Raw genomic sequence first — 19,373 nt, forward strand, 5'->3', positions numbered from 1 at the left:
ATTACGGTTACGGGTGGAAGAGTAACCAGAAAAACGCCCAGTTGAGAGGATGATGTTGGATTTTGGCGTTTCCATGGCCGGTCATCTGACACGAGGCACAAGACTCTTGCATATCGGTAGCTTGGAGTTGACTGCCGGCAATCGTTGATGTGCGCAGTGCTGCTGTCTGCTGTCTGCTTGATCAGAGAGAGAAAACTCTCGGATGCAGATTGCAGACTGCGGTGCGAGGAGCAGATGGCTGTGGTATGTAGTACTGCCACTGCATATTGCTTCAGGTTGGTATCACAAAGCTCACATTGGATGGGCGGACAAGGGAATAGCACCAGCAAGGATTCCATCTGTGCCAACGCGCTGCTGCATCTGCCTCCACTGCGGTGCAGATGAAGACGCTAGCAGGACCAGCGTCTTGTAGTGCCATTGTGGGAGCGCATTGTGTACAGTATGTGCGTTTACTGCTGCCCGTCAGTGCTCATGCAGAAGAGGAACCTTGGTGTTGTAGCCAGTCCTTGTTTGGAGGCGGCTCAACGCCCGTCTCTCTCCCAATACGACTTGTAGGACAGTAATGGTAGCATCCAGCCCACCTACTGAGAAGAGCTTTATTCCTTGTAGGATTCGCAAAATTTGACGCTGTTGGATGGTAACACAAAGTGATTCTGCATCCCCAACTGCCGTAGATGACTGGCAGCAGCCATTAGCGCATTCCAATGTAAGTGCTACTGTATTTGGTCTTAGTATTGCCGCAATCACCAAAAGCCCGCCATGTATCCGAACTCCGGATCTAGAGACCCCTTCGCCGCGCGCCCTCCAAGGCTCCGATTCTCCTCTGCTCTGCTCACGTCAATGGAGCAGTGAAGAAACTTCACTGTGCTGGTCTGGCCTGTTCTCAGTATCGCCGCACGCAGAGAGCCTGGAACCCACTAAGCGGCCCTTGGTGCATGTCTTCTGCATCCTGCAGCTGCATACACCGCTGGACGGTCCAATGAAGGCCACCCAGAGGGCGTGGACTCTGTCCAGCAGCGGGCCCCAGACGGGGGATGTGATATTTCTCTCGAGCCAGCTGCAAGGATCGGGGCAGATGAGGGGAGGAAGAGGGGCAACAAGACCATCCGGTGAGTCTCGGCGAAGAGGCGTGAGAGCCCTTGTGACGAGGAGTGAAGAGAGATAGGCGGACGGAGAGTTTGCACGGAGAGTATTGTGCCAGTAGCGAGGCGGTTCAGAGCACCAGAGCCAACTGCTGCTACGCGTATGGAGGACCATGGAGCCTGGAACAAGGGCCATTGAATATGGGGTAGCATCATAGTCGACAGTACAGCCTATGGTAGCATTACGGAGGCCCAGAAGAGCAGAGGGAAGGACGGACGACAGCCCTGGATCGGATGATTTGGCCATGCCTCACTGATCGTCCCAGATGTGGGGGCGCAGCTTCGGCACAGGCAGTTGAGCGCCTACGATTCATTGCAGGACCTGGTCCCTGCTAACCTTCCATCTCTTCACATTGCGGCAGGGCTAGTGCTGTAACAACGGCAGCCTGTAAAGGCTCGGATCAAAGTCCACCAGCTATTATTCTCGCCATCGGATCTACAGACAAAGGAAGCCGTCAACTTTAGCCTCCCCGAGAACAGCCCCAGAAGACATCGTATGGGCCAGCTGCCAGCCCACTGGGAAGGTGTCTTGGGAGGGTGTAGAGATTGATTGATTCACTGGTGCATGCTGCTGTTCGGCGTACATATCAATCTACCTCTTCTGCTAACTTACATGCTGCCACTCCCGGCTTCTCTCCCACTCCCTACCCATCTCTGTATCTGCATCAATCAGTCCATCTATCAATCAAGCAATCTTCCCACCAGTCAATCCCGCTCAGGCTGCAGAATCAAAGAGAACGATTGCATCATCCGCGTTCGTCGCTTCGTCGGGACCAAGCCCTCGCTCATCGTCCCTCCAGGCATTGGCCAAACACCCTCGCAGGGCACACACCACCACCACAACCTGCACACACACAAACCCGCACTCGCATATCACGTCTGTCCACGCTGGCTGGCATAAAAGAGCCAGCGAGGCGATGATCAAAGACGTGCGCCGCTTGTCGTGTCCATCTGCGGCTGGCTTTGGCATGCAGGGTTTCTCCAGCCGGCGCCCGTGATTTGACGACAATTGCCTCTCGTTTTTCTGTTTCTGGAGACCAAAAAGGCCCAGGACCCTTCGCTAATACTACGCGCTATGCTGGTTGCTGCATGACTGACTGAGGCGATTTCTTGGTCTGCGCTTTTTCGCCCGTGGCACACCTGTCCCCCCTGTTCCTTCGCTTTCTCAGCATTGCAGAATATTTTTGGATGACCGTTTTTCTTTTTTTTACCCTTTTCTCTCTTTTTTCCCCTTTGCTGGCGTTTCCTCTTTCTCTCCTCGGCTTTCTCCCTCCTCAGCTATTCTTAATGGCAGCCGGGAGGTGATTCCAGTTTGTGATTCAGGTATCTACGTCCCCCAGTCCCTCCCTGCCAGTCCACATCCACCCTCTTCCCACACCGACGGTGGCGGACTCGGTTTGTCTGGGCCTGCTGCTCCGTGACCGGTGTCCCCAGTTACTAGACAACTCAGTCTGCCAGCTCACACAAACTTCTCCCATCCCACACTCTCCAGTTCCGCCAGAGCCCACTCGCCGTTCATTCGGGGAGAGCACCAGAGAGTGAGATCGAGAGGGCGAAAGGGAAGAAAGAGGTTAACACGACGAAGCAGGATCTTGCATCGCACCGGCTGTCCAGCAGCGGAGCAATAGCCTCCTTGCCACTACATCGACCGCACCAGCCAATACATCCTCTCAAACAGACTGGGCGAGCTGTCTCCTTGGTGGGTGGGCTGGAGCATATGCTGTTCAATGGCCTTCTGGGTGGTTGGCGGGGGAAATCCGCTTGGTGACGCTGCCGCCTCCTCATCCTCCACTCCTGCTGGTCAGGTGGCGGCTGCTTACATCAAGCGCGGCAGCTATTCGAGCAGTTATTCGAGCAGCAGCCGCATTGGAGTCGGTCCCAGCAGCAAACGACGGGTTGTCTATGCAGATGGGAGCGCGGCCACCACCGCCTGCAGCGACGCAGGCTGCTATGGCATCACTAAGCGGCCGCGCCTGGACGATTGGGGCCGCGTTATCGGCTACCATGGCAAGGGGCATCATGCTGCCGGCTGCGAGTTCGAGCATTCCGGCGGCGATCCCAGCCCTTCAGCTCCCACGACAGCAGATGGATCTGGCTCGGTCCATGTCAAGAACCTCGCCTTTCTGGTGATCCGAGAACGGGAGCCGTCTCCGCCGCCGACGCCGCCCCCACCGTCGGGCTTGTCGCCGGACCACCGAGGCGGGTTTCCACCTCCACCACATCCAGCATCCGGGATTGGCTTTGGCCCATCGCCATTTAATTCGGCGGCCCCGATGGAGCGTACGCAGTCTGGTCTATCCATATCATCCGACACCTCTGCTGTGGACTCTCCGTGTGGTCAAGGGGGCGACTGTGAGCTTCATGATCACCCACCGCTGCTCAGTGATCTCGGTGCTGCCCGACTTGTGCGAAAGCATGTTGCTGATATTCGCCGGCGGAGGCATCGCGACTCACAGCATGGCCGCATTCTTAAAGCCTTGATTAATCCCAAGTCCAGGGAGGCTGATTTCCCTCTCGACAACGACGCCCTCAGGAGCATCTTCTCTGCCGCAAACGAGCTCTTCTTCGCGAATAAGCTTTCACAACGAGTTACATGGGACTGGAGCCACCCTGCCAGCCCACAATACGAGAGCCATATTGTTGGCACGACCGCTCTACGCCGGAGCATCCGTCTAGGGGGGTATGAGACGCTCATCGTGTTATCATCACCGATCCTCAAAGACACCAAATACAACCGCCGTCTTCTCATCTCTACTTTTTTGCACGAAATGATTCACAGCTTCTTATTCATCACTTGTGGCATCAAAGCCCGACACCATGGCGGCCATACAGAAGGCTTCCGCCAGATCGCTGAAATAATCGATGACTGGGTTGGGAAAGAACACCTTCGGCTGCGTGATATGGAGGCTGATCTTGAGCGTTTTATCCATGAGGACGAGGCAGCGCCTCCTCCTACAGCTGGCCATGCCGCGATGGATGGTAGCTCAGCACATATGAACAATTATCACTACTACGACAATAACAACCATAACCCTACCCCGATGTGGCCCGTCTCTGAATGGCATGATGTCGAACATCGAGATTATCGAACCATCGAAGCCCCCCAGCCGTATAAAAGATATCCCAGCAACAATGATGAGTGGGAGTGGCATGATAGGGAAGGGTTCCCAGCCCACGACATCCCTTTACGTCACCACTAACGACCTCGCAAAATCCAATATATTTATTTACCCGTTTGAAATGTTTGAACTGTTTGTTTTTTGGTTTTTATTTTAACGTTTTATGACCTGTATTTTCATCTGACATCTCTATTGGCGTGTATTCACGCGTACTGACGACTACAATTTTCCTTTGTTGCATGAAACATGAAAAGAAAGAGAAAAACATGACATGAAGTAGACTTGGGAAATACTTGGAGTTTTCTGTTTATATGTTGATTTTTTGTTTTATGTATGCGTGTGTGTGTTTTTGCTTATTTGTATTAAAAAGGTGTGAACGACTAGCATTGAATTATTTCTGTTTGAAGATGTTTTTAGAGGTTTTTTGCATCTACGTTTTTATACTGATTTTTAGCCTCCAAGCATTTGGACAGTACGGGATACTGCCATGATTCTACAATGGGAGACATTTAAGATAAATGTATAAATATAATTAAATGAACTTTTTATAAACCGTTATTTGTCATGTTTATTACGTTTGTTTCGTATAAATAGGGCTTGCATGTGGTGTTTGGTGTTGACGCGTGACAACTTGCCGATTTGTTCCAGCTAAGTCGGTGAGACTGCACCAAGAATAAGCTAAAGAGAAGCAGGTGCTAATCTCAGTCTGGAATCGTCCTTTTTAAACCCGGGCTTGTAGCTCCTAGCCATGGGAGTCTTGCATGAGGGGATCCATGGCAGTCGACAGGTCATCTGCCCATTTACGTCATGGTAGGTGCTTCAAAAGTTGCTGGCATGGTGAGTAGCCAACTGTATGGAAGGGAACCAAAAAAGAGAGGCAAGACCCCTATCTCATCGTACAGAATAATCTTTTTGTCATTTTTTATATAAATATCATTTACTATGTGAGAATCATTTTTTCCAACGCCAGTGCCGATGCAATATCTCAGTGCACACGTGTATAGTAGTGGTATAACAACATCCGACAATCATTCAGAGGACCACGTATGTGTGGCCAAGCATTTTATGTCTTGTATCTTCTCCTCCACAAACTGACTGCCACGTTGATCCTTCGTTTTCATTTTCTCTTCCCTTCACTTTCATTTTCTTTCTTATCTCTCGATAGCGCACGTAATATAATTTATACGTGCATATAATGTATGTAGGCTTTTTATAGATGCTTAATTATTTGCAGTGTTTGTGGCCTTGTAAGGGCTGCCTCGGCGGTCTTTGCCAAGGAGAGGAGCTGATGCACTGACTTCGTTGTCTGACGCATCCTCGTAGTCGTCCATGGGGCTCTCGTCTCCGAGAACAATGGCATTTTCTTCGTTCTCTTCGCTGTCGCTGTTATACGCTGATGCAGTGGGTCCATCGCCTTCGACGATCATGAAGACGGGAATAGCGCCAATGGCGGCAACGATGCCCAGGAAAAAGTAGGCGGAGACGATGTAGCCGTGCTCGACGCCCCAGGAGAAGGCAAGACCGGTGGAAGCGGGTCCAACGGCTCGGCCAAGACCGCTGAACATGGTGGCAAAGCCATTGAGGGTGCCGAGGATGCTGAGTGATGTGGCGGAATTGGTCAGGAGGATCGTGGTGGAGGGGAAGGCAATAATGACGGCGAATGCCTTGATCATCATGACGAAGAGGATGGCGGCAAAACGCGTCGCGGGTGTAGGAAGCAATGAGGTATACGGAGTGACGAAGTAGACGAACGGTGTCAAGACAGCTGCCAACATAATTAGTTAACTGGTACAGAATCGTATTACTTGTTCCTTCAGTTGACTTACAAACTACTTTGAAACAGTTAAGAACGCCATAACGGTTTACCATAGGAGGGTAGATAAGGAATTGAATCAAGCCACAAGTAATGCCGTAGATGGTGAAAAGTGTTCCGATAGTGCCTGAACTAAGGCCGAATCCGCCTGTGAAGTAAAAAGGGAACTTTGTGTTCTCAGGAGTGCGAGGTATAACGGGGTAATCCAGGAAGACGGTAATGTTCTGGTCATACGCAACCGAATGAAAGGCCAAAAAGGTGTATGAGATAAGGTTAATAGTAGTTTGGTAAGAAAAGACTTCCTTCATTCCAGCAGAAACCTTCTTCGAGGTGGGCTTCTTAGGTGTGATTCTGCTCGGTACAAGAGGTGCTGTAGCTTCTCCATCGACGAATGACCTGCGGCGTTGAGCAATGAGCTGTGGCTGTCGGCGAAAGACTCGAGTAAGGCGCTCTCCAACCAACAATCCCCAGTCTTTCTCTCCGTGTTTGTCGGCAAGAGTTTCCTTGAGGAAAAGGGTCGCGCTGGTGGCAGAGATGAGGAAGAATATAGTGGCCAAGAGATTCGGTAGGAGATATGGAAATTTCTTGAACAGCTCAATGTCGCCAAAGACATTAGGAAATTGCTTGGCTGGCTGGGCGAAAAATCCACCAAAGGCAGGACCGACGACTGATCCAAGAGACCAGACGAGAGGCATGATGGAGAAGGCTCTTGGTTGGAGCTCTTTTTCAGTGACCATTTCAGCGACCATGGTTCTAATGATACCGACTGTATGAGACAATAAAGTTAGTCATTTGTTCAGATTAGCATTCTGACAGAGTAGATAATAAGCTTACCGTTACCATTGCCACCGCCCATAATTGCTCTTATTGTAATGGCCATGGTAAGACTTGTTGACATGCCCCATATAATGAAGCAAATCATGGTGCTGATGAGCCCATAGATGAGCACTGGTTTTCTGCCAAACCTGTCGGATGCCTTGCCCCACGGAACGGCCGTAATACTCTGGAAAACAGAGAATACAGAGGATGTGACGCCAGCCCATTTTGCTACCTCGTCACGCTTGACGCCAAAGCCTCGAATCATTTCGGGGAGGTAGGGCCATACTGATGTGTAGGCCAAAGGCTCTGCGAATCTGGCAACGGCTGTGATTCAGATTGTTAGCACATAACGGACTCATTACGATTGAAATATGGTGTCTTGGCCATCTAGATGGCGCTTCAAACCGCCTTACTCCCGTTTCCATCTTCAGGTATGGTCTGAGACAAGCTTACCTAGAATTGCCAGCTGCTGCACGGGCAGCTTCGGCTTAGATGCGGAACCTCTCGTCATTGTGAAGCCCTTATTGTGCTGCTACACAGAGTACGCTGAAATCGAAAATCCAGAAAAGAAATGCCGTGAACAGTCAGCGATCGGCGGCAGTTCATACGAAATAGGTAGAGAGGCGAATAGTCTTCGTGCTAGAACATGTCTCTGTCAACACTAGATTGAGAGCTCTTCACCGAGGCGTAAAGAAGGAAGAAAGTACGGCAGCTCGCCAGTGAGAAAGCGGCGAGGACCCGACGTTTAAAGTGAGTGAGACTGAGAGAGAGCGGGCGTGAGAGGTTGAAGCCGTGAAGAAGAAATAAAAATCATTGGCGGCGAGAAAGTTTGTCAACGACACCACCCCCGGGAGCGTCTTAGCCTCTAAAGCGCCCAGGATAATATCATCGGTCCCACCCTGGCTAGTCAAGTCATCTGCACAGGCGGCCGATGCACTAGCAGGAACAAAAACGCCCTGCGGGTGGTTGAATACGACCAAGGATGGTAATGGTAAATCCAGCTTCGGCTTCGGAGCCAGCCACTAGGCGCCTCGGAAACGCCACGACCGAATCGATCCCTAGCCAAAATGATTTTGTGCATGTATGTTGGAGGGAGGGGTGGACAGAAGACGATGACTTCGCCTGCCGATTTACTTGAGCGACCCCTTGCATATATTTTATTTCGTATACAAGATGCTTGCGCTGCCAGGGAAGATCTACGAGGGATAGCAAGTCGTGCATGAGAGAGAGAGAGTGATGATTGAATAAAAAACTCCGCGACTTAGATGCTAGGCCATACTGTATTACATACTAGACCCTCTCGCTCGGCTCCGATTCCGTGCTGCAGGCGAGCCGAGATGCATTTCATCTTTCCTGCAACGGAGGGCGGCAGAGGCACTGATTGGAGGGGAAACAGAGCCGGCCAGGCCAATCCGACGATCGCAGGCCCGCGATCCTACGCAGCTTTTTACAAAAACGAAGAGGCAGCCATGAAAGCTGACCTCGTCTTTTGATATTTCTGATCCTGTCACTTTTGTGATGAACGATAGAGTCCCATGACATTCGAATGCGTCCGACAGCGGAGATCGTCCCCGAGCGGTAGCCGCGATAAAAAGGTGGTGTGTGGGCGCTATGTCCCAGTTGAGAGCTGAGGGAATGGCTGAAAATACATGCTACTGCTTGTAATGCTACACACATACTGGCAGACCGACTCTTTGCAGCTCTCAAGGGTCCTGACCTGGCACGGCACGAGCAAGCAGAGCCTGCGGCGGGGACAACACAATCATGCTCCCCGGAAGAGGTGCTGCGAGTCTGCTGCCCCGCGTGCCCGTCACCGAGCGAATTAATGGCCCGCGTTGCCTGTTTCAGCAACACCGTCGCTGGAGTCTTTTGGCGGAGTTGAGCTGACCGGGGGTGGTTGAATTCATGATGGGTTTCGCTTGGCCATGGGCCGCTAAATACGGCGTTGGTGCTAGTCGCCGCTTTTCATGCCCAGGGAGCGGGACAAGGGCCCTGCTCTATACTGTACTGGATATGCTTCTTGGCTGCTGGTCGGCTGGTAGAACGGCTGAATGTGATGCTGCCTCGGTGTGTTGGATGAGTGATTGTGATATGAGACAGAAAGTGTAAGAACTGGGACTAGCCATCGCAGTATGCCCGTCGCATTCCCTTGAAGCTATATTATTATCAGTACTCGGTATGTACATGAGCTGTGAACTGCGTAGGTGGCGACGCCTTTCCTTTCTTGAGGCTGTTGAAGAAACTATCAGTACCGGTTTGGTATTTATATGATTTGTTAAGCTTCACGCCATAGCCTACAAAGTCCCCAGTCATAGAAAGAAGCCCTCATCCGGAGTTTTATCAGTCTGCTCTGCTCAGAAGACATGCACACATTAGATATATCTTGCCCCATACGGCCACCATCTTATCCCCGCGTGGCTGTAGAGGTTTTAGTACGCAAAAATTGTTTCCTGGGGCGGCTGGATCGCTTCTTCCCCTTGCGTTTTACCTAAAGGAAAAGAAGAGCTCCCCACATTTCGCTCCTCTCGCGTGCAGCGCAATCAGGCAGGAGAGCCAAAGAGCTCATAGCGCCTCGCAATAGCGTGACGTCGTTGCGTGCTCTCAGGAACCTTTGCGTCGATATGGCGATAAGATAGGCAAAAGGGCTCCAGCAGTATTTTGATAGGCCTACGAGTATTGCAAGATGACTATTTGCATGTAGAATGTATGTATTAGGCAATATCCCATTAGTAGGCAGCTTGGCAGCAGCTTTGTAATAATCAGGGCGCGGATCATGGATGCGCAACTCGGCTTCGGAGTAATGCATTTCTTTCTTCCTTTCTTCTTTTCCTCCTCCTTCTCTTCTTTCCATCTTCCTATTCTGCAGATGACGTCTGGGCTGAGCTCCAGACTGCAATTTTGATTCCCATCATGGGCAAGGCGTAAGTGCTGTCTTAGATCGCGTCCTGCGTTTCCCCTGCACTGTAGCAATCCTGCCTCGCCACAGCTTCACACCCACCCAAGGTCGATTTGATGTGGCGTAGCGAATCAAAGCGAAGACTTACGCAACACCTGCCCCGCGCCTCAATTGTGAAGATTAGGAAACAGTCAAAAAAGAATCAACAGCTCATTATTCAAGGAAGACTTAATTACTACATACTAACTCTGATGCTTCACAAGATCATCGACCGAGCCTGAAAAAATGGCTAACGAGTCGACTCCGTTAATCCAAACAGTGCGCGTCGGGGCACCGCGCAGGCGATATCCTCACAACACAGCTCGCCGCTTCTGCACCATTGCATGCGCCAGCGTGCTCCTCTGCGGCTTTGCGACATTCCTTCTTCACGCCCTGTACATCTGGCCCTCTTGGCAAGACCACCGCCACCGTCACCCACATCACGGCCATCACGGCCACAAGGGCAAGCGCCTGTCTCACGAGGCGCTGCAAAAGATCTTGCTCGACACGCCCTCTTCAGAGAAAGCTGAAGAATGGAGCCGCTATTATACCGCTGGAGCTCACCTTGCTGGTAAAAACTATTCACAGGCAAGTCAACTAAATTCAATGATACTCATTCCTCATACATGTCTGCAAATGATGGCGATATACAACGCAACAAATACTAAAACCTGCACTTCCAGGCTGAGTGGACTAAAGAGAGATGGGAGGAATGGGGCATCAAGTCTAGCATCGTCGCTTATGATGTCTACATCAACTACCCCTCGGATCACAGCGTCTCTTTGCTAGAGAAATCGAGCGACACCAAAACCTGGGATGTCGCGTTCAAGGCATCCCTAGTTGAGGATGTTCTTGAGGAGGACCCTACCACTTCTGCCGAGGACAAGATTCCAACTTTCCACGGTTACTCTGCCAGCGGAAATGTTACTGGTTCATTTGTCTACGTCAATTACGGAACATACCAAGATTACGCGGATTTGGTTGATGCCGGTATCGACTTCAACGGAAAGATTGTCATCGCCAGATATGGAGGAATCTTCAGAGGCCTCAAAGTTAAGCGTGCCCAGGAGCTTGGCGCTGTTGGGGTCCTGATATATAGCGACCCGGGCGATGATGGTGAAATTACCGAAGAAAACGGTTACGCCGCCTATCCTGAGGGACCAGCACGAAACCCCAGCAGCGTGCAGCGTGGAAGTGTCCAGTTTTTAAGCTCGCGTCCTGGCGACCCGTGAGTATTTCTGATTTCTTCTACTTGGCTTATTTGCATTAATTCTGATGACAGAACAACACCTGGTTATCCTTCGAAGCCTGGCGTCCCTCGCGCACCGGCTGATGAAACAACTCCATCGATTCCCTCTATTCCCATCTCATATGCTGATGCTCTCCCTCTACTCAAGGCCCTCAATGGCCATGGCCCTAAAGCTAGTGATCTAAACAAATATTGGAATAAGAATCTCGGCTTGGGATATAAGGGTGTCAAGTACAACATCGGCCCTTCGCCTGACGATGTTGTCATTAACCTTTTCAACGAACAAGAGTATGTTACCACACCTCAATGGGATGTCATCGGCATCATCAATGGCACAATTCCAAACGAAGTTGTTGTCATTGGTAACCACAGAGACGCTTGGATTGTCGGCGGTGCATCTGATCCCAACAGCGGCTCGGCAGTCCTGAATGAAGCGATCCGCAGTATTGGCAAGGCCCTGGAAGCAGGCTGGAAGCCTATTCGAACCATTGTCTTCGCTAGCTGGGACGGAGAGGAGTATGGTCTGGTTGGAAGCACGGAGTGGGTTGAGGAATACCTTCCATGGCTTTCTGAAGCCAACGTGGCATATATCAATGTCGATGGTGGTGCCTCTGGACCACACTTTTCTGCTTCTGCCGCGCCATTGTTGAACCAAGTTCTTCGGGATGCAACACATCTTGTCCCATCACCGGATCAGTCCGTCAAAGGCCAGACTGTAGGAGATGTTTGGGATGGGAAAATCAGCACAATGGGTAGTGGAAGCGATTTCACTGCCTTCCAGGACTACGCCGGTATTCCCAGTGTCGACATTGGATTTGGTGGTAACGGCAGTGGTCCTGTTTATCATTATCACAGCAACTACGACAGCTTCCACTGGATGAGCGAATATGCCGACCCAGGCTTTGTTTACCACAGGACTATGGCACAAGTTCTGGGTATACTCATTGGAGAGCTTACTGATGTAATCATCATTCCATTTGGAGCCACCGAGTATGCAGATGCGCTTGATAGCTATCTCGACAAAGTCGAGTCGAAGTTTCAGTCTGTGGATACCGAACTTGCCACGGAAGCTGAAATCTTTGCCATCAGAGGCAGCGTCACATCGGAAGAAGTGATTGGAAGCCAAGATGCCTTTGAAGAAAGCCTGAAGAAGATCCGACACTCAATCTCTGAATTTAGAGACAAGGCTATCAAGCTTGATGGAAAGGCTGACTGGGCAAGAGACAAGCTCGAGAATGGCATTCCATGGTGGAACATTGTCGAAAAGGCTAAGCTAGGATATACTATCGCCACAGTGAACAGACAGTACAAGTTTATTGAGAGACACTTCCTCTTTGAGGGAGGTCTCGATAACCGCAGCTGGTTTAAGCATATTGTGTTTGCTCCAGGTCTGTGGACCGGATATGCGGGCGGTAAGTTTCTTTCTTGGTCCCTTATGTACTTATGTTAACCTGATATTAATATTTTCTGTGCAGCTGTGTATCCCGGCCTGGTTGAGAGCATTGATGCCAAGAACTACAGCAATGGTTTGAAGTGGGCTGGTATTATTAACCACGCCGTTGAGGCAGCTACCGAGAGCATTCACTAACTTCTGGCTCCTACTTATTTGCTTCTCGTTTTGTTGGATCTATCTTTGTTTTTATATTACCGCCACTTGGAAAGAATAGACAGCAAATTGAAGTAATATCATCTATGGCACAGAATATATCATGAATCAACAATTGTCGATAGTCTTTTCAATATATCACTATCTATATGATCACTCAGTAGACCCATTTCAAAGATGTACATTCAAGTATGTGAGGAAGGCAGAATAAGAGAGATGTTTGCCTAGTGTAGAGGCGATAACTTACGGCACAAAACATGAAAATCTAACTCAGCCAAAATATTGGCCAATATCGAGCAAATAAAGAGGCCCAAGATGGTGACACTAAAGAGGAGATGTGAAAATACAAAACGATTCGATCTTCTGGATGCTAGAGATCGAGTTGAGACAAAGTTATAGTGAGACTTGTTCTGTTTCATTTCGGCTACCAAATATATAGTTTACATATGCCTGTTTCTTAGCTGCCGAGACTCTATTTTCTACCAATGGCAGGCTAATCTATGCCATTTTTCAGTTTATCATACAAAGTCTTTCTCTAGGCTCTATATTTGCCAATCCATATATAGTTTAGAACTTGTAAACCTGCTCAGTGGTGTAGCCAAGCTCCTTCAGAACTCCGGAAACCTCGCCCTGATCCTTGGGGCTAACCTTGGGGCCAGAAATAGCCTTCATCAATCCAGGGGGGCCGCAGACGAAAAGCTTGATGTTGTCGCTCTTGGGCTCGGGGAGGACCTGCTTCAGCAGCTCCTTGGTGATGAAGCCGCCGCCGCCGACCCAGTCCTTGGGAGGCTTGTCCAGGACGTAGAATGCGCGGAAGCGCTGGGGGTATGTGTTCTCGAGTTCGTCGAACTTGCTCTTCAGCAGGATATCCTCCTTGGTGACGTTTCCGAAGACGAGGGTGACCTTGGTCTTGTCGTTGGGGTTCTTGAAGATGGCGCGGACAAGCTGGTACATGGGGGTGATACCAGTGCCACCGGCGATGAGGGCGATGTGGTCGTGCTTGTTCTCGGACCAGGAGTACTTGGGAAGGGGTCCCTTGATGGCAAGAGACTCGCCGACCTTGAGATCGTGGATGTGGGTGCTCATGGGGCCGTTGGGATACTTCTTCACCAGGAGGTCAAGGAAACCCCTCTCGTCTAGATAGCAACATCACTGTCAGCCAATCCCTCTTGCATAAACGTATAAATGCCATAACCTATCTCACCTTCGTCGCTGATGGGGGTATAAGGTCGGAGAGTGGCCTTCTCATCGTTGGGGCCCTTGAACTTGGTGAGGATGGCGCTGGCAATGTGCAGGCCAGAGACCTGGTCCTTCTCGGGGAGCTCGAATCGAAGTCTCTTGGTGTTGTGGTTCACATCTTCCGACTCTGAGAGTTTCAGGGACACCCAGCCCTGGTCGCCGCCAGTAAGAGCCGCCTTGGGAGCGACGCCAATGGCTTCCTTGACCTTGTCCTCAGCCTTGCTGGCAGAAGAGCCGCTCAGGAAGTAGTATCCAGCACCGAGGACGCCGACTGCGCCAGCGCCGTAGAGGAGAGCATTGGAGCTGCCCGCAGCGCCAGATTCGGTGGCATAGCGGCGCGCATGCTGGAGGAAGATCGAATTAGAATTAGCTCGTCCGCGGCGTTATTTTGCATTTCGCTGGGCCGGAGCCTAATTGGCTGTTTAGCACTTTTGACATACCATTTTCAGCGGCTGAGCCGCACGGAAGGCTGATCTGGCAAACATTTTGTCTTTTGGGGAACTCCTAGCCGCAATTGAAGGTTTGTGGAGAGGAATTGGTCCCAGAAAGTTGTAGTTTGGGACTCTGGAGATAAAGAGCCTTACAGATAGCCAAAATCTCCGTCAGCGCGCATTCGGCGCTCAGTGATTTCCGAGCTTTTGTCGATGAATGACGGCATCCGCCACGTGATTGGCCGGTTGCCGTTGTCCACTTTTACTGTCCAGATCGCCTCTGGAGCATTCTTCCACAGTCGGATTTACTGCAGCGCTACGGAGTAGATTGGTAATAATGCTCCGAATTGTCGTAATATGCTCAGTAATACTAGATATCAGGATTTTGCAATTCGAAATACCCCTGCTGTATACACATTAAAACTGTCTCAACTCTGTGGTGATCACTGCGGGGTAATTTTGAAAAGATTCTGCTTATATAGCCATGGGTATTGGAGGACTGCAAATACTCAATCATAGAGACGTTTAGCAAGCTCAATATTCAATCAGCTCATAGATAAATACTGCTGAATGAATTTAATTCATCGTTATTTTATGCCATTATTCTCATCGCGCGTTTATGAGAGTCAAGTGTGTCTCCTAATACACCACTTTATCGTGAAAGATACATGTATGGAGGGGTATATGAGCGATAATATGTATCAACATGATTTAATACAAATCTATCAGAGGATCATATTCGCGGTAATAATGGAATATTATAGTTAGCCTATTAAGCCTGAATGTCTAGAATTTTGGTATTGGCAGCTGCGTAGGTATTCTTTGGACGATGGAGAAGCTGTGCAAAGGAAAGACCCGGCAGAGCGTCGCTGGGGCAGAGGAGAAATTGCAGGGAATCAGGTCGATATTTACGAAATTTTGAAGTTCAATACATTGTATGAGTTATGAGTTGAGTAACTGTTCTTGAGAAGAGTTCCTTCAACGTTGGATACCTCTGCTGTTGCCTCTGTTTGATCAAATCTCAATAGCAGCGGAAGAATAAACCATCGTCATCCAAGTAGCTGCAGAGCAATTTACCATCATAGCTATGAAAGCCATAGATGAGAAAAATACTTATTTGAGTTAGAGATTGAATAATAGACCGCTAATATTACAAGTATTCGTTGATTTCACGAGGAAAGACAAACGCACATGCAGGACGGGTAGAGATATACGGCCACAGCATGGCAGCGTTAACCGTTCTATTGATGAGCTAAGCTATGTATATATATTCTTACGCGATATATTACTAATAATAATCTTTTATCACTAACAGTTATTAGTTTAGTTATCCTCGTTTCGTCCTGCTCTAATATGCTGCGCAGAAGGAAATTCAAGCTCCTCACTGTTAACATCGCTACTGAGGGAATTTATCAAACCTTTTCACAATTTTTGTTATCTTAATCCAATATCACAAAACAATTTCTATACTGGCTCTTAAAGATGTTCTCATGAACACTTATAGCAATAAGGCATAATTTGTGAGACTATTATATGTGTGTACAGTCGCGCCCTCGTATTCGTTACGCAAGAACGCCGCATCAATAGAGTATAATTGTCATCGTTTTAAGCTACATATTTAACTATTTATACTTTTTTTAGCGCAATGAAATGCAAATGCTTCACACAATCCCCATGCTACATCTCATTTTTACAATATCGCTCTCTTACATAAATATTTGATGAACTCAGCTATCAGACTCTCAAAGTGTTTCCCCTTCCCATATCCCCTCGTATGTTTCCGCGTCTGGCCCGTGCTCTTTAACCGTTTAAACTTCCCCACGGCAGCTAGCCAGCCGTGTCCATGCAACGTTCCTCCCGCTCTTCCGCCCTGGCCCGCAGACTTGACCTTGTCTTGCCAAGAAAAACGGGCGGGAAAGCTATGAAAATGTGCCTTGGCATTTGGGGCCGAGCTGGAATATTGGTCGATGTGTAGGGCGTAAATGGGCCGTGCTGCAGAGGATATATTTGTACGCTAGAACATATACGATATGGGATTGCGGCGATCAGCGTAAGGTTAACTATGACAATAACATAATTCAATTCTACGATAACATACTGTTACTATGATGTCACTTACAGGCTGAGAAGAGAACTTATACCAAGTTGCTTTGTAATCCTAACGCAATCTCCCATATAAAATTGCCGGCTAAAAGAAGAGGATCAGATTTTACCACACAGCGCAAACGTTGCCGGTTAAAGGCTAGACAACCAAAGTAGGTATAATATCTACTGAGTTAATAATGCCAAGACAAGTAAAGAAGAGACAGAGGAGAAGTAGAAATAGCAATAAGTTAATATCTTATACTGCATATTGACTGCCGCGAGCGTATTGGCACATTTTGGGCATTTTAGACGGGGACTATGTGTATTCGTCTCTCCTTCTTCATAAATTACTCATACTATCGCTTGCTAAGATCACATGACTTACTCGAGATGCGTGAATGCTTACATGGGTGCTAGTAAGGCTGCGACGAGTGGGCCAGATATTCCTGCGATGCCTCATTCTCAGCACCGGCTATATTCAATGCGCATAACTTGTATTATATCAATCAGCCCAATTGAAAAGTTATGAAACTCGGTATTCCTTCTGAATCCTATATTTACACTTTCTCCTAGGTACAAATTCGCCGCACTTGCGACACGACGACCCAACAGCTCTCCTCACATAGTCAAAGCCACCAGGGGGACTTTTCTCCCATGGCTTAGCCAACACCAACCGTTGCTGACATTGCGTTTATCCCTGGTCGTCATATTATGACCTACCCAAAATGGAGGCCACTATAAGAAAAGCGGTCGCATCATTGGCTACTATTCTGTGAGCACGCGTAGCTGCAATCTGCGCGAAAGCCTAAGATATACTAACACGCCTATGGTGACCAGCCTATGAGACCACGCGACAGATGTATCAAACAATAGGCATAGGGCAGAAGGATTAAATTATGGGAAATCCAGTTCCAGGTATTGGGGGCTGTGAAATTAGCTTAGAAAGGGGTCGGATGGGGTCTGCGGCCGCATATGCGGCCTGGCTGTGTTAGCCGGCCAATCGCGACCAAAATTCGACTACATTCTTCACGAGGCAGACAATACAGACAACCGATGACGGCAAAACAGCCAGTTAGGCGGAAAGTGGAAAATTAGAGTAAAAAGGACACCGCTGTTAGAATTGGTATGATGCTATAGCTATGTGGTATACATGTAGAAGGGCTGAAGCTATAGGAAATAGGAAAGCCTCCTTGCAAATCCACCACATCAAGCATTGCACCATACTCCAATGACTATGTACATGCGCTATCATACAACTAACCAAAGAGTCGCTTGCTTCCTCCTCATGATCCAGATCATATGAAAAGAGTAGTAGGAAAAGGGAAGAGAGGGATAGAAAATGAAAATGAAAGAAAAGAAGAAAAGAGAAAAGAAAAAAGGGATGAGAGCATGATCGTAAAAGAAAATGATGAAAAATAAAAACAACAAGAGGTGTAACATAATGACGGCTAGAAAAGAAAAGGGTAAAAAGAAATATCGTGAACAATCCTCTTGCGAGAGATTAATTCAGCATCGAGGGTAAGATCCTAAGCCAATCGCTAGGACTCCCTGGATTTTGTCTATAATATAAAAGGGTAGTAAGGAAAGTAAAGAAAGAGAAATAAAGTAAGAAGAGAAGAGAAGAAAAAGAAGACGAAAGAAGAAAAAGAAAAAATGATGAAGAAAAAATGATGAAAAAATGGTGAGAATGTTGTGTACAGCAGGCCTCGAGGTTTGCGCTCAGTGTGAGACTTTTTTGTTTTTCTTGGAAAAAATCTCAACGGCCTGGACGGGGGCACACAGAGCGCCCGCAGTAACCCTCCCATGTTTGAGTTCCCTGATCTACAACCTTAGAGCAGCCGCAAGTGGGTTTGCGTTCACTCTCTGTAACTACGCAGCCACAGTAGGTGTAGTGTTGTCGAACGACCCAGACGCACATATTGATTGTATCGGAAGGGTGCTATGCGGGATAGAGCTAGGAAGCTGTAGGATAGAAGCTATCTGCAAGAGATAGAAGGAGAAGGGTCTACCGGAGATTGAACCCTGAGAGAGTTGGCTCGCTAGAGAGATATTGTGTTAGTATATCTTCTGCTCTATTTGCGAGTTGAATTAGGATGGCTCGTGCATACAAAGTTGCGCTCTTTGGCAGCTTTGGTGAGAGAGTTTTAGGCGTTTGAGGCTTTGGTATAAGCGCCTTGGACTCTAAGAGATGATGCGTTCGAAGAGCTGGATAGTCTCAACAAATAAAGGAAGCTGGTCTATGTGCAGGCTTTTGTCGAATATTGCTGATGATTGCTAAAGCTGGATGAAGCTTGGGATGAGATATTGAGAGACTGAGAAGGTATGCTAGTCGTTTATATAACTTGTGGAATAAAAGCCTCGGGACTGCGTAGAGGCTGTGAATTGGCATTGTTTGCTGAGGTTGGTGTTGTCCTCGAGCAAGAACAAAGTCCCTTCAGGCACCCTTCAGGCAGATTACACACACAAAGACGTCAACTGATGTGCATGTATCGTTGTTGGTTGTTTGCTTCCTCTATTTCGGGACTTGCCAGACGCATGTACACTGCCGTTAGATGCACATCAGGACGAACCCAGGAGGAACAACAGGTCGGGGAGCCGACAAGATTGTTAGTCGACGCCAATAGGTGCTCGTATACGCGGCCGTTGGTTGGTGGTGTGCCGCCGAGCTGTGTTAGCTGGAGTCGTGTCTGCTCTGTGGCAAGTGCGAGGATCTGTCTGCCTTCTGGCCTGTTCTCTCGCCAAGGGGCATTTTTCTATCCGCGAGAAGGGGGAGGCAGTGTGGCCAGAAGAAATAGCTTTGGCCTTTGGCCTTAGGTCGACCTGGAGGAATGAATAGGCATCGCAGCATCGGCAGTTTGCGCACAAGGCCATGCCAAAGGATGTCTGCGCGGGCCCCCAGTTGTGGGCGTACCCGGTCGGCAACGCCTCAAAGTAA

The 19,373-nt window shown here is 48.9% G+C and overlaps 5 protein-coding genes across 5 annotated transcripts; 2 read left to right on the forward strand and 3 right to left on the reverse strand.

The window, feature by feature from the left end:
- Nucleotides 1-712: 712 nt before the first annotated feature.
- Nucleotides 713-1,548, reverse strand: GGI43DRAFT_285106 (uncharacterized protein). The gene has a single exon (XM_083201289.1). The coding sequence runs from the start codon at nucleotides 1,387-1,389 to the stop codon at nucleotides 838-840; it is 552 nt and encodes a 183-aa protein (XP_083063171.1). The 5' UTR covers nucleotides 1,390-1,548; the 3' UTR covers nucleotides 713-837.
- Nucleotides 1,549-2,324: 776 nt separating this feature from the next.
- On the forward strand, nucleotides 2,325-4,457 carry GGI43DRAFT_285129 (uncharacterized protein). The gene is made up of 2 exons (XM_083201290.1): nucleotides 2,325-2,465; nucleotides 2,731-4,457. The coding sequence occupies exon 2, from the start codon at nucleotides 2,870-2,872 to the stop codon at nucleotides 4,340-4,342; it is 1,473 nt and encodes a 490-aa protein (XP_083063172.1). The 5' UTR covers nucleotides 2,325-2,465; nucleotides 2,731-2,869; the 3' UTR covers nucleotides 4,343-4,457.
- A 1,024-nt stretch (nucleotides 4,458-5,481) lies between these two features.
- On the reverse strand, nucleotides 5,482-7,404 carry GGI43DRAFT_381037 (major facilitator superfamily domain-containing protein; the record flags this gene model as incomplete). The annotated part of the gene is made up of 4 exons (XM_083203062.1): nucleotides 5,482-6,026; nucleotides 6,088-6,840; nucleotides 6,909-7,217; nucleotides 7,347-7,404. 4 exons carry the CDS (start codon nucleotides 7,402-7,404, stop codon nucleotides 5,482-5,484), a joined length of 1,665 nt encoding a protein of 554 aa, XP_083063173.1.
- A 2,174-nt stretch (nucleotides 7,405-9,578) lies between these two features.
- Nucleotides 9,579-12,839, forward strand: GGI43DRAFT_397708 (M28 family metallopeptidase). The gene is made up of 5 exons (XM_083205143.1): nucleotides 9,579-9,814; nucleotides 10,053-10,416; nucleotides 10,512-11,056; nucleotides 11,111-12,489; nucleotides 12,553-12,839. Exons 1-5 carry the CDS (start codon nucleotides 9,804-9,806, stop codon nucleotides 12,663-12,665), a joined length of 2,412 nt encoding a protein of 803 aa, XP_083063174.1. The 5' UTR covers nucleotides 9,579-9,803; the 3' UTR covers nucleotides 12,666-12,839.
- A 240-nt stretch (nucleotides 12,840-13,079) lies between these two features.
- On the reverse strand, nucleotides 13,080-14,884 carry GGI43DRAFT_397709 (cytochrome-b5 reductase). The gene is made up of 3 exons (XM_083205144.1): nucleotides 14,363-14,884; nucleotides 13,888-14,266; nucleotides 13,080-13,819 (listed from the first exon to the last, which is right to left on the reverse strand). The coding sequence occupies exons 1-3, from the start codon at nucleotides 14,405-14,407 to the stop codon at nucleotides 13,251-13,253; spliced, it is 993 nt and encodes a 330-aa protein (XP_083063175.1). The 5' UTR covers nucleotides 14,408-14,884; the 3' UTR covers nucleotides 13,080-13,250.
- Nucleotides 14,885-19,373: the final 4,489 nt, after the last annotated feature.

This window comes from Trichoderma evansii, assembly GCF_050947405.1.
Source record: "Trichoderma evansii strain SZMC 28006 chromosome Unknown GGI43scaffold_4, whole genome shotgun sequence".
In the NCBI taxonomy this organism is placed as follows: Eukaryota; Fungi; Ascomycota; class Sordariomycetes; order Hypocreales; family Hypocreaceae; genus Trichoderma; species Trichoderma evansii.